Genomic DNA, 14,714 nt, shown 5'->3' with positions numbered 1-14,714 from the left:
TCCTAGCCTGACTTTGGCATGGGAAGGTCCTCCACTCTTGCCAGGGCCTCCTTTGTCTTCTTCCCGTGCAGAGACTCGAAGGTCTAAAAAGGGTGAATTAGATTTTTTCATTAACAACTATAATTATATATGTATTTGATTCTTGATTGTTGTATCATAATTCTTAATTTAGAGATATCATTAAATATAACCATGACTCCTTTATTTTGCATTACACTTGAAATTAAAAAAACAAATCCTCCTTATTTGGAATTAAGGCATGATCAATTAAGGCTAGTGCATACTGCTATTCATTCCCCCATTCTCTCTTTATGTCTTATACATTCACTCCCAAATAGCTTCCTTTCTCTTTCTCATCTTTTGCTTAGCTGCAGTGCGGTAATGGCCTTTTCTCTTTTCAGGATCAGCTGCAACCTCCAGGGCTAAACCCCACCCTCCCTCCTGCAATGTCGTAAATCACATCAAATGTCCGTTGCTGCCTATTCCCAATGATTGTCCAACTCCCGGCATTGACGTTCCCAGCAAACGCCAAGCAGCCCACCGTCTGGCTCGCTGCTAAAATAATCCCTGAGAAGTCTACCAGCACATCCACACCTCCCTCAAAACTCAACGTTATAGTCGGGACCGATATATCGCCTTGCCCACTGAAGTCGTAGCATGTGTCAAATATCGAGACCGGAGCCGCCACCGTGTAATTCGACATTGCTTGCCGGAATGCAGACCTGAGAGTGGCGTAGACTGATGGGGGCAGTCGGCTGATGACAGTGCCGGAGTCAATGATGGTGCCTGGAGAAGCAAATGTCGAGGCAGGGATTGGAAGTGCTTGCCCTCCAACACTCATTCCAGTCATATTGAGGAAGTAGAAGGTCGGCCTGTTTACGTTCTTCAGCAGCGGCGTGAATTTAATTCCTGAGGGGATGGTGTCTGGCCCTAGCGTCAGGTACCCAGGCGAGCTCGACGTCGGTGGCAGACAGTAAGAGAAAACACGGCCCAGCTTGCTAGCTGTTTGAGATACTAAAGAAAGAACGCCTTGGCCGAGTCCAAGCAACCCAGCAGTGTTGCCAAACAGGCCTGTGTTCTGCTGGCCGCACCCGAACAAGAAGCTAGGAAACACATCGGACTGTGTGAGTGACAGTGTATCTTTTGCGAAGAAACCTGTGGAATTTGATCCATCGCCATAGGCGGTGAAGTAGACGCAGGTGGAGGAGGAACAACCGATGACGAGACTGAGTTGGGAGCACTGGGTAGAGCTGCAGGAGAGGTTGAGATAGGAAGATGAGTCGGAGGGGTTAAAGATTGGTTGTTGCTGAGGGTAGCAGCTACCGGCGCATGGCTGGCATTGGATCCAAGTGAGGTCGCTGCCGGTGTCGAACTCAAGGGTCATGTCCTTCTTGGGAGTGCCGAATCCAACGGTGACGATGTAGTTGGTGGTGCGGAAGGAGGTGCCGAGATAAGCTGGGACTGTGATGTCCTGAACATCGACTCGGGAGGAATCGTCGGTGAGTTGGGATTGGAGCCAGTTGACTCGGGATTCATCTCGCTGGATGATTTCGAGGGTTGTGGCTTTTTGTCCGCTAATGGGCGAGCATGGTCCGTACTTATGGATTATTTTCAGCCCTGGCTTTTTATATTCTGTTATAAATAATAACCAAAGATAAAAAAAACTAATTAAATAATATATCTTTACTTAGTGATGAATAAAGAAGAGAAATTAGAAGTCAGTACAAATTACAGTGCACCTAGTTGCACGTCTATTTAGTGGTGCAGCACATAGTTCATGAACCATTGAAGTTGGTCTTATTTTCTTATAGATGCATTCATTTTCCAAGACATACATAGTCTGATACAAGTTGTTCCTTGGACCCTCAAGTGATTTATAACAGGCCCTAATAACTAGATGTTTAAATTAATGATTGGACCTGCTTTTTAGTGGTGATCATTTATAGCTCATTATTTATTGGACGCTCACAGTTGCTTACTCGTGTGATAATTTGGTGGTAGCCCAGTTATGGACGCGGATTAGCTACTGAACTTGACAGTAGTGGGTCTCCCTACTGAAGTGACATCACCATGTTATGTGGGCTCCACGGTAAAATATGTGTTGTATCCACACCGTCCATATATTTGGAGAGATCATTTTAGGGCATGATCCAAAGAATGAGGCAGATCCAAAGCTTGTTTAGACACCACCACAGAAAAAAGTGGGGATTGAACACATATCATTAAGAACTTCTTTGGGCCATGGAAGTTTTTGATCAATCTTATATTTTTGTTTTTCCTTATTACATGTCTGTGTTAACTTATAAACAGATTGGATCTCAAATAAACATCATGGTGGGCTCTAGGAAGTTTTCAATGGTGGGCGTCACTGTCCTCACTGTTTTATGTGGTGAGGTCTACTTGAATTCTTTGTATAATGCCCTAAAATGATCTCTCCAAATGGATGAATGGTGTGGATATAACACATACATCATGGTGGGGCTGAAAGAACATGGTGACGTCACTTCAGTAGACTATGGGGATTCGGTAGCTAATCCGCGTCCACGAAACGTATGCCAACTAGACGTAATGGACAGTTAAGTCTCTATCGATAGATTGAGCTGTCCAAGTGTCCCAATGAAACGAGCATATTATCCTTAAAACCCCCTTTCTCGCCCACCATGTCATGATCTACACAGTTCATGGAGTTCCCACGAAGAGGGTTCATACAAGGGAAGGATCTCATATATCAGAGTATTATCCATGGAAAGTGATTTTAAAAGAGCTGGGTAGAGAAGCAGCTTCTAGCGGACCTCTGAATGAATGTTTCATCATAACTTCCAAATGGACAGCCTGGTTCATTACGTGGTGGGGTCTAAGGGGCGAGAGATTAGGAAAGTCACATAGGATCAGTTTTTGTGCCACACGAGGAATTTTGGCATTTAGGAGAGACATTCAAGAGGTCATTCCTACACCACGGTAACCTGACACAAGCTATTTATCCGGTGGGTCCTACCATGAAAATGCCCTGACCTATCGATCATCACGTGTTCCACGTGTACAAGACGAACCCATAATATATAAATTTTTTTTTTTGTTTAAAAGACCAACCTACTATATTCTATGCTGTGTGTGGCCCACCTGGTGAGATCAGCAGCTTATATTTAGCCATTAGTAGTATCTGGAACAAGTTTTCTTTAAAGAAACCCAGAGACCCAATAGCCCTTGTTGGGGTGGGCCATTAGGGCTTACTAATCTAATCATAGTAGGTAAAACAAACCGTTTTGGAGAAAAAAAAATGGCGAGGGCTACACTTTCTACTTTATATATATAAATCTCTACTAAGCGTGTTTTAGGAATAAGATGTGTATGTACAAAATCAATAAATCTACAACTATATAGTTACGTGTCCTATTCCCTGTGCGAGTCTGACATGAGAAAAAATGATTTGTGATTTTTGGAATTTTTATTCAGCGTGGGTCCTACCCTCACATGGATTGAGCCCCCCATCTGTAACAGGAGGTGACTGAAAGGCGTGACAATGTCAGAGTTGGGCTTGGCAAGTATGCGTAACAACATGCATAGATAAAACACATACATCGCTCAAAGACAACCAACGACTAGCCACTAGTGTCAGCATCACTAGCCAAACTGCGTCCGTTGAGGAAAAATCATTCTTTCCAGTGCAACACCAAGGAGCTTATTCCATCCCACTGTTCTTGGGGATTCTAAAATTCCAAAATCACGAATGGTTTTTCTCCACTCCTAAAATGGTCACGAGCCAAACACAACCTACTGGTTTTGAAATGTGATAATTTTAGTTCTTTCTCCATGAATAATAAACACAATATAAGGATCGCCATCATGTGTTGGTAGATGGTCCCACCCATCCCATGTTATGGGTGCTATTCTGAATAGCCTACGGTCCAGCAATCATGTTTGAAGGATGATCTTGACCATTGATTCATGGAGCTGTATGGGACCCACTGGATTTTACTTTCTAGAGTAAACACCCATAACATGGACGGTCCCGGTCATCGGACCATTCTAGATGTTGGCCCCAATGGGGGTAACGCATGCTTGCAATCTCGACCGTCCAAGTAGCCCAAACAAATCCTGCACACAATTATCTAAAAGAAGAAGAAATATTAACCTTTGGATGTGCAGGACTCAGCTGGAAGCGGCAAAGATTGGACAGTCAGGACACGATAGCCGTCCGTGTTGGCTCCAAAGACGATTGAATGGCTGAAAAGGGAAGAGAAGAGGAGAAGGGAGACAAGGAGGTAGGAATGGTTAGCCATTTGCTGCAATGGGGTGTTGGGTTTATTTGCCTTGCTAACCTTTAGAAACTGAGATATTTATAGATGTGAATGTGGCGGTTAGGATTTCATTCGTTCCATAAAATACGTGAAGATGGAAAGAAAAATGGTACTAGATAGCCATGGACCATAAGAAAGGAGATGATCTTAACCGTCTATTGCGGTTGACGCCGCATCCTCTGAAGTCAAGGAGTCTTCCAGCCAATATGAAGGAAGTTTTAAAAAGGTCAGTGATGGTCCCGCCCACTTGTTTGAAAATTGCGAAGGAGCAACTTCCACGAAACTACACAGCTTATCAGTAGAAAATGACATGTGGGACCATATGGTGATGTTTGAATGACATCTCATCTATCCGTCATCTACACCGGCCAATCTAAAACTCAGGTGGGTCACACCGTAGGGAACAGTTGGCAGGTAACATTACCGTTAAAAACCTACCTGATTTTATTTAGGGCACACCATGCTTTGTATGTGCCATCAAATCCATTCAGAAGATGAATCCGACCATGATGATTTGACAACCGAAAATTCAGTCCATTTAAAAAATTCTTCTGGGCCACAAGCATGTGATTTTAGAGATTTCAGCAGGTATGATTTTATAGGGTGTGGTCCACGTGAGTTTTATTTCAAACAGAATGTTGGGATACAAGGATAATAGAATAAGGCACAGACGATGGACGGACTGGATTTCATTAAAACGACATAGTTAGCTCCACATGTGGTTCGGATCTATCTACATGAGGATACTGTAGAGACTCTTGTATTTGATCCTTGAGCTGGACACGGTTTTATGTACGGGTGTCAACGGGCCGGGCTCAGGCATGTAAAATCAGAATTGTGAATGGGACCCGCCCCACAGCCCGGCTCAACAGTTCAAACTCCGGGCCGAGACCAACCCTAGGCTCAGCCCATTGACAGCCCTAGTTTTATGACTATATACATACCGTGTGTGCACGTGTGGGCAGAGGCCATTAAGTGATCCTGTAGACACCCGATCCTGCAACCAGTTGAGCTCAACCGTTTTGCTTAAAACCGGTGGTCGCTCACCTGGTTCTGATCAAAATCATTGATATTTCACCGCGTTTAAACTCTAGTTCAGGCTTGATTTGTACAAGTCTCGCTTTCAAATGAAGCTACAACTCTGGGAGAACCGAACTTAACCACATGTTCCCTTGAAAATGCTTATAAAAGAAGAATTTTGGCCTTCTTATGAGGGGGTTAGGGCGAGATTGATCAGGTGGAGTTTTACAACAGGAAAAGAAAGAAAGTGAGAGACAGAGAGAGAGTCAGTTCTACCTCTGACCTTTACTGTCGAAAAGCCAAGAAGCTTGGCTTCCCTTTTATATTCTCCAAAAGTCAAAGCCAACGTTATATTCTCGATTTATCATTTTCCAGTCTGTATATTCCTACCCCATTGCTTTGAACACCTGAGGTAGTAGGGTATTCTCTGACATTATATAAAGTATGTTCTATAATTACTTCTCTCGAGGATCTTTTGTATTAGAATATGTGATTTGAAGGAGTAACAAAAAAATTTGTTTTCCTTTTCTTTTTTGTAGTTCTATCGAAAAACTCATTTTTTATCATTACCATTTCATTTTCAATTTATATTTTATAATTTAGATATCTAAAACTTAATATTTTATTAGTTCTCTGAATTCCATTTGAAAGCGTACAACCTAATAAAGTAGAAACCTTGTTTCATCTAAGGGCATGAGACAAAAAATGAGGCATATCCAAAACTCAAGTGGGTCACATGATAGGAAATAGTGGGTAAGGAAATGCCTATCATTGAAACCTTCCTAGGGGCCATGATGTTTATATGCCATCTATACCGTTCATAAGGTCATTCCTACTGGGATGAATAGAAAACACAAAAATATTAGCCTGATCCAAAACTTTTGTGGTCCTGCAAATGTTTCAATAGTGTACGTTCAATCCTCATTGTTTCTTATCATGCAGCCCACAATTTGGATCTACTTCATTTTTGGTTCCATGTCCTAAATTGATATAGAAAAGCATATATGAACGGGATGAATTTCTCACAAACATCATGTTGGGCCCCATCCTCCCATCGTAGGAACTTCCTATGAGAGGCTTTTTTAGGAAACCCGTGTCCTTCCGCTTTAAGCGGGAGTGGATTAGGTGTTACCCGGGTTGCATAATAGTGGGTGTTGTCGTGATCATGTGGCTCATTTGATAAATATATTTTATATCCATGCCATCCATTAGTTTTTTCTAACTCATTTTAAGGTGAGGGCCCAAAAATGAAGCATATCCAAATCTCAAGTGGACCACACCACAAGAAACAATGGTCATTGACTGATCATCATTAAAAGCATCCTATGGCCCACCATTATGTTTATTTGCCATCCAAGCTATTTATAAGGTCACATAGACTTGGATGAAGGGAACAAACAAATATTAGCTTGATCCAAAAGTTTTATTGCCCCTTAAGAGTTTTTAGTGGTGGGAATTCAATCCTTGTGGTGTGGTCCGCTTTAGATCAGGATCTTCTTCATTTTTGTGACAAGATCCTTAAATGATCCAGACAAATGGATGGATCGTGTGGATATAAAACACATACATCAAGGTGGGCCCACTATGATGTTTATGAGAAATGTACCCTATCCATCTTTTTTTTTTAAAAATCTCGGATATGAGCTCAAATTAGAGACAATCTGGTAAAGTTATCAAATTTTAGACATTTTTACTAAATTAAATTTTTTGGATTCAATACTATATTTCAATGTTTAGAAATGTTTTAAGACATCTTTCCAAAATAGCATTTCAACACTTATCAGTAGTTAAAAATCAATACATACCTACTTCGAGTTCATCTATCTGACTTAGGCATCGAAGGATCTCTAACCACAACTGTCACCCCTAGTGTCACCCGGCGCCTTTCTCCATTAAAGTGAAGGTACCCACTGGCTCATAGGAGGTGTTATGGGATCGACTAAATATGAGCTATAAGAGATCTCATTTTACCTTGGACCCTTTTTCTTTGCACCTTCTTGCTTACCTCTTTTAATCGAGGAGAAGCAAGAGTGGACTTTTGGGCCCATTAAGTATGGCTAGGCCCATTCACAAATTCAATTTCTTCAATGTAGAGTTAAAATTGTCCACTCTTATTAGATAGCTCACTTGGGGTATGCAAGATGAATCCGGATCATTCCGTGTCCTTTTAAAGACCTAGTGGGCTCATATTGTTTTCCTCTAGTTTGTAAACCATATGGTGAGGATTGGGCTTATTTGACTATGGTCTTGCCAAGAAGGCTCCCTTAAAAAACTGATTAATTAAGTAATATGGAATTTACATGATGATACTTTTTTTAAAAAGTTTTTAAAAAATTACCTATATAAATATCGTTCCACTACTTTTCCTTCCGTTTCCTTTAACAGCCTGTATTCATGCATGTGGTGTACATGCATGAGATCCGAACTGCTCATTTGCCGTCCCTAGAATGGATGGCTCATGCGGTGAAGATTGAAGGGTTGGATCGATGATCAGACTTGTGGGTCAACTATTTTACAGACTTATGTCCAACCGTCCGTATCTAATCTTGGAAAGTCAACTCGTTCGTTACTTCTCTCAAGACGCAGTGGCACATAGCGGGACCCACCTGATGAACGACCAGGATCTCGCACACATTTGTATAAATGAATGAATAATAATCCTATTCCTAGATAATTATTTGGACAAAAGGGTATAAGAGGCACGGTTTTCTTCAAGGTGGGCCATGAAATAGACGGTCAAAACTTGAAAATAATGGTAAGTTGGACATCTGCAGTCCTTCCCCGTTATGGATACATGCATGAATGTGCACGTAACGGTACTCTGCATTAATTAATTTCGGATTTGGACCAGGTCCTTTTGGGTTGATGTCGTCAAACCCACCCACAACCCATATGATGAGTGGGACATCGGTTCAGATAAGGTTCAACCCAAACCTTTCCCATTTAGTTAAGCTGGCACATTTTCTTATCTGATCCCAACGAGCTACCCATTTGAGTTAGCCCAAAGGTTAGGTCAGTCTAGTTGAACCTCAGGCTGACCCAACCGACCATTGCATCGATCCCTTACATGAGTTCCATGTGGAGGGGTGCAACTTAGGTGGGCAGTGTCAGGTTTGAGGGTCAGCCGCAGCCTGACACAATCTTAAGAGGGCTCAACCCCACGGCCGTGACTCAGGTGTGCCAAACTCCAATTTAACCTTTTTTTTAAAAAAATTTAATCAACTGTGTTCTATATCAGAAAAGGAGGACGCTGTACTGGACTGGACAGCATTCGAGCCTCTTTGGGCACAATCCCAAGGCTGCCTATCATATCGCTAACCCTATACAAATCTAGCCACGCCCCTCCCAGTAAAAACTCAACAAGGAGCGCAAGAGCTGCTCTAATCCTACTTTACAAAACTTCTAATCGATCCCAGTCCTACTTTATCTAACAGGGAAAAGCCCCCGAATTGGTTGAGGGAGATCCGACACTTGGTTAAAGGAGATCAGGTACCCTTCAATATCGGCCCCCAACCTGGCCAGCCCATCTGCAATGGCATTCCCTTTTCTCAATACGTGAACAATGCGAACCCTCCCCCTCTTCTTCATTAATTCTATCAATCCTGGCAGTCCAATGACGGCATTTCCAAGCCGCTTGGACCGACCCATTCAGAGATTCTTCCACAAACTGCGAGTCTGTTTCTACCACTACCTGGGACATACCAAGGTTCAAGCAGAAGGCGGGACCGTTATGCAATGCACGTAATTCTGCTATGTTGTTGGAGCCCACTCCAATTTAACCTGATTTCTCAGTAGTCAACCACAACCAATTACCTCATGAACCCAATATATGTGATTATTTTCAACCCAACCTATCCAATTGATTTCAAATTGACTGAACTCTGTTTAGGATAGTGTTGATCCTAACCCGAGTTGGAGCCCTAACCATGTGTGCACCGTTTGAGAGACAGGTGCCAGAAAATCTGTTAGGGCATGTTGTTTTTACAATTACATCAATAAATGGTTGGAAATAGGTTATGATCATGATATTTTTAAAAGTATTTGTTTGACCAGGCATCATTACAAATATAATAATTTTATTTAATAAAATTATAACTATTATAATTTTCTTACTTATCTCTATTACAAGTGTATTTAACTCTTGGGCATTGTAAAATAATTTTTCTTTCAACAAACAATGTTAAACATAAATGACAACTCATTAACTTTACATTACAAATGAAAATAAACAACCACCAACGTATCAATTAAAGCCACCAGAGACGACTATTCTTTTTATTCTTCACTATCATTCCCCCATTCTCTATTTCTCTTTTCAGGATCAGCTGCAACCTCCAGGGCCGAACCCCACCCTCCCCCCTGCAACGTCATAAACAACATCGAACGTCCGCTGCTGTCTGTTCCCAATGATTGTCCAGATCCCGGCATTGGCGTTCCCAGCAAACGCCAGGCAGCCCACCGTCTGGTTCACTGGAACAATAATCCCTGAGAAGTCTACCTCCACATCCACACCTCCCTCAAAACTCAACGTTATAGTCGGGACCGTTATATTCCCTGGCCCGCTGAAGTCATAGCAAGTGTCGAATATCGAGGCCGGAGACAGCAACGCGTAATTGGACATCCCCTGCCGGAATGCCGACCTGAGAGCAGTGTAGGCCGATGGAGGCAGTCGGCTGATGACAGTGCCAGAGTCAATGATGGTACCGGGAGAAGCAAATGTCGAGGCGGGGATTGGCAGTGCTTGCCCTCCTACTCTCATTCCAGTCATGTTAAGGAAGTAGAATGTCGGGCTGCTTGCATTCGTAATCAGCGGCGTGAATTCAATTCCTGAAGGGATGGCGTTGGGTCCTAGTGTCAGGTACCCAGTCGAGCTCGACGTCGGTGGAAGACAGTAAGAGAAAACACGACCCATCTTGCTAGCCGTTTGAGATACTAAAGAAAGCACGCCTTGGCCGAGTCCAAGCAACCCAGCAGTGTTGCCGAACAGGCCTGTGTTCTGCTGGCCGCACCCGAACAAGAAGCTAGGAAACACATCGGACTGTGTGAGTGACAGCGTGTCGTTTGCGAAGAAACCAGTGGAATTTGATCCGTCACCGTAGGCGGTGAAGTAGATGCAGGTGGAGGAAGAACAGCCGGCAGCGAGACTGAGTTGGGAGCACTGGGTAGAGCTGCAGGAGAGGTTGAGATAGGAAGATGAGTCGGAGGGGTTGAAGATTGGTTGTTGCTGCGGGTAGCAGCTACCGGCGCATGGCTGGCATTGGATCCAAGTGAGGTCGCTGCCGGTGTCGAACTCAAGGGTCATTTCCTTCTTGGGAGTGCCGAATCCGACGGTGACGATGTAGTTGGAGGTGCGGAGGGAGGTGCCGAGATGAGCTGGGAGTGTGATGTCCTGAACATTGAGTCGGGAGGAATCGTCGGTGAGTTGGGATTGGATCCAGTTGACTCGGGATTCATCTCGCTGGATGATTTCGAGGGTTGTGGCCTTTTGTCCTGTAATGGGCGAGCATGGCCCATGCTTGTGGATTATTTTCAGCCCTGGCCTTTTATATTCTGCAATAAATAATAACAAAAAAGTAATTATTTAATTAAATAAGAGCCCTTTACTTAGTGATGAAGAAAGAGAAGAGAAGTATGCAAAAAACACCACCTAATTAATATCAAATTTACATTCTGAAACTTTTTTAAATAAAAATAAAAATTAAAAAGTTACATGGACAAGTATCATTAATTCCACTACTTTTCTTTTAGTTTCTTTTTAATGGTGGTTAGGTAGGGGTGCGACCAAATGGGCTCGCTGCTTGAGTGGGCCCCGCCATGATTGTGTCACCTCATGTTAGGCTTAAGACCAATAATCATGGTGGGTCTGCCAAAAATTAGGCTGACCTGTGATTTTGGGAGGCCACACCATGAAAATATATAGCTGGGAGAGAGATGTCCACCATTGGTTTTTACAGGGATAAAATGATAATTACTTAAAATCCACTCCAACCACTAGATTTCGTATAAAAATTTAGGCCTGCAGCCCAAAAATCATAACCTTTCATGATTTACTCGAGCCACGTTTGTAATGAAAACGTTGTCCTGTGCACTTGGGTCACAATAATGGAAACCGTGCATTGGGTGGTACATCACATGATTCATGGGATATCACAAATAAATAAATAAACAAATAAATAAATAAATTTACTTCTTACATCCATTCATTTTCCAAGACGTGGAGGGTCTGATGGAAGTTGTTCTTTGATATTCCTCAAGTGATCCTTAACATTTCTTAACAAATAGATTATTTAAATTAATGATTGGACCTGCTTTTTAGTGGTGATCATGACCGTCCATTTTATAAGTCGTTTATTGGTTGCTTACAAGTACGTAATCGTATGATATATAGTTTGGTGGTAGCCCACCAAACCTATGCCAGCTAGACCTAATGGATAGTTCAGATCTATAGATTGAGCTGTCCAAGTGTCCCAATGCAACTGGGAACACTCTATTGTTGAAACTCCACTTCTGGCCACCATGTGATGATCCACACAGTTCATCCAGGGGTTCCCACGGTAGATGGTTAATACTAGGAAAAAAAATCTCATATATCAGGGTCTCATTATCCATGAACAGTTTAGAGAGAAGCAGCTTCTAGCGGATCTTTGGATCTTTGAATGAATCTGTTTTCAATGCATAGCATCAAAACTTCCAGATAGACGGCCTCGATCAAAAGGGGCAGAGATTGGGAGAGCCTTTTCACGTGTGGGAACGCACTATGATCAGGGTCTAATAACATGCTTGCAATGGAGTTGGTTTTTCCCTCTTTTTGACTCATGAAAACGCCTGCGTGTGTTTAATTTCCCTCATGGGACCCACAGGCACGCATGTTGGCATGACTGGAACCGTCCATCTTCGGGCCAACTGTTTCCAGTCAGCGGTACCACCGCTTTTTGTGTGAACCCATGGTAACGTGGCAGATACCAACTATCAGCCGGGTCCCACTGTGAAATTGCCCTGGCCCACCCATCATGACGTGTTCCATATGTGTAGAAGAAAAATCCTTAGTTAATAATAATAATAATAATAATAACACGACCAACTTTCTATATTCTATGGTGTGTATGGCCCACCTGGTGAGATCAGCAACTTATATTTTAGCCATTAATAGCGTCTGAAACAAGTTATCTTTAAAGAAACCCATAGACCCAAGTAACCATTGATGGGTGGGCCATTAGAGATTACTAATATAATCATAGTAGCTAAAACAAACCATTTCACGGGCTACTCTTCCTACTGTATATAAAACGCTAATAAACGTGTATTAGGAATAAGGTATATATAACAGCTATATGTTTCATTAAAATACATAGATTTTACCTATTTAAGAATAATATTTACACCCAAGTATCTGCGACAGTAAGCAAATCTACTATTATAAACGTTAGTGACATAGAAAAATGATTTCTCCATCTCCGAACTGGAATTCCTGTGTGGGGCTCACCTTGATGTTTGTCATAAATCCACCCGTCCATATGGGTTTTTAGATCATTTTAGAATATGGAACAAAAAATGAGGCACATCGAAAACTCAAGTGTGCCACATGAGAGGGAAAATTAGGGGAAGAAATGCTTACAGTTGAAATCTTCTTGGGCTCCATCTTAATATTTATATACCATCCAAACCGTTGATAAGGTCATTTCCACTTTGGATAAAGTGAAAACACAAAAAGTCTGATACAAAACTTTTGTAGCCATCTGAATGTTTCAATGGTTGTCATTGAATTCCCAGTGTATCATCTCGTGGCCCACTCGAGTTTTGGATCACCCTCATTTTTTGTTGCGTGAAATAAAATGACCTTGCAAAACCGATGGACTGGGCGGATTTCTGACAAACATCACGGTGGGCTCATCTAGCTTCCCAACGAAGGCAATCCGCCTCCCTGCCAAACACAACCTACTGGTTTTGAAATATGATCTCTAATGTCAGTTACTTCTCGATGAATAATAACCACAATACGAGGATCACCATCTTGTGTTGGTCGATGGGACCAACATGCAGAGATGGTCCCACCCATGCTATGGGTGCTATTCTGAATCGCCTACGGTCCAACAATCACGTTTGAAGGATGATCCTGACCATTAATTCATGGAGCTGGATGGGAGCTAGCCACTGGATTTTACTTTCTGTACTTATCCATTCTCAGAAATCAGAACAACCTCTCCTGCCTTTCTTACTCTGGCTCATCTAGAGTAAACACCCATAACATGGACGGTCCCGATCATCAGACCATTCTAGATGTTGGCCCCAATGGGGGTAACGCATGTTTGCAATCTCAACCGTCCAAGTAGCCCGAACAAATCCTGCACACATGCAATTATCTGAAAGAAGAAAAAATACTAACCTTTGGATTTGCAGGACTCAGCTGGGAGAAGCAAAGATTGGACACTCAGGACACGATAGCCGTCCGTGTTGGCTCCAAAGACGATTGAACGGTTGAAAAGGGAAGAGAAGAGGAGAAGAGCAAGAAAGAGGTAAGAATGGTTGGCCATTTTCTGCAATGGGGTGTTGGGTTTCTTTGCCTTGCTAACCCTTAGAAACTGAGAGATTTATATATATATGTGAATGTGGAGGTTAGGTTTCATTGTTACCACAAAACGCGTGAATATAGAAATAGAACGCAAAATGGTACAAAACGGCCTGAGGAGTTAGCCATTGACCATGAGAAAGCAGATGATCTGAACCGTTTAATTTGGCTAACGAGTCGTCCATCCAACGTTAGGGAAGTTTTAAAAATAGAGACGATGACCCCACCTACTTGTTTGAAATTCGCAACATTAGTGGACGACGACTTCCTCGAAACAACAACAATGGACGTAAGCTTAAACGTAGAAAAAGACATATGGGATGATGTTTTTAGTTACATCTAATCTATCCATCTTCTTCACCGACCGATCCAAAACTCAGGTGGGCCACACCATCGGAACCACCGTTAAAAACCTTCCAGATTTTATTTCCGGTGCACCATGTTATATATATATATATATATATATATATATACACACACACACACACGCACAAAAGGAAACGGTTACATCCCTTGATTTGCATTTCCTTTTGCATTGGCCCACCAGAGTTTTGTATCGGGCTAAAAGGTATGCCTATGAGGTTTGAGAGGGGTCGCATCACGTGGACCGTTCAGATTCTGTGCCCATGACACGTGTGCAAAAGTGCTCATGGAGAAGATGCATTCCACCGCGATTATTAAACAAGAAAAGATTCATCTGAGCCACAGCAGGTGATTTTAGAGGTTTCACGCATGATTTTACATGGTGTGGCCCACGAGAGGTTTAAATCAAAATCTAATATTGGAATCCAGGATAATAGAAGAAGGAAAAGACGATGAACGGATTGGAT

General features: G+C 42.4%; 2 protein-coding genes across 2 annotated transcripts; both read right to left on the bottom strand.

Annotated features, from left to right (window-relative positions):
- Positions 1-157: 157 nt before the first annotated feature.
- Positions 158-4,433, bottom strand: LOC131256082 (aspartyl protease family protein At5g10770-like). Its single transcript, XM_058257135.1, has 2 exons — positions 4,133-4,433; positions 158-1,632 (listed from the first exon to the last, which is right to left on the bottom strand). Exons 1-2 carry the CDS (start codon positions 4,278-4,280, stop codon positions 404-406), a joined length of 1,377 nt encoding a protein of 458 aa, XP_058113118.1. The 5' UTR covers positions 4,281-4,433; the 3' UTR covers positions 158-403.
- A 5,094-nt stretch (positions 4,434-9,527) lies between these two features.
- LOC131256080 (aspartyl protease family protein At5g10770-like) lies at positions 9,528-13,882 on the bottom strand. The gene is made up of 2 exons (XM_058257134.1): positions 13,702-13,882; positions 9,528-10,868 (listed from the first exon to the last, which is right to left on the bottom strand). The coding sequence occupies exons 1-2, from the start codon at positions 13,847-13,849 to the stop codon at positions 9,640-9,642; spliced, it is 1,377 nt and encodes a 458-aa protein (XP_058113117.1). The 5' UTR covers positions 13,850-13,882; the 3' UTR covers positions 9,528-9,639.
- Positions 13,883-14,714: the final 832 nt, after the last annotated feature.

This window comes from Magnolia sinica, chromosome 9 (assembly GCF_029962835.1).
Source record: "Magnolia sinica isolate HGM2019 chromosome 9, MsV1, whole genome shotgun sequence".
Lineage (NCBI taxonomy): Eukaryota > Viridiplantae > Streptophyta > Magnoliopsida > Magnoliales > Magnoliaceae > Magnolia > Magnolia sinica.
Note: the sequence above shows the minus strand (reverse complement) of the source record. Positions and strands in the feature narration are given on the sequence as shown.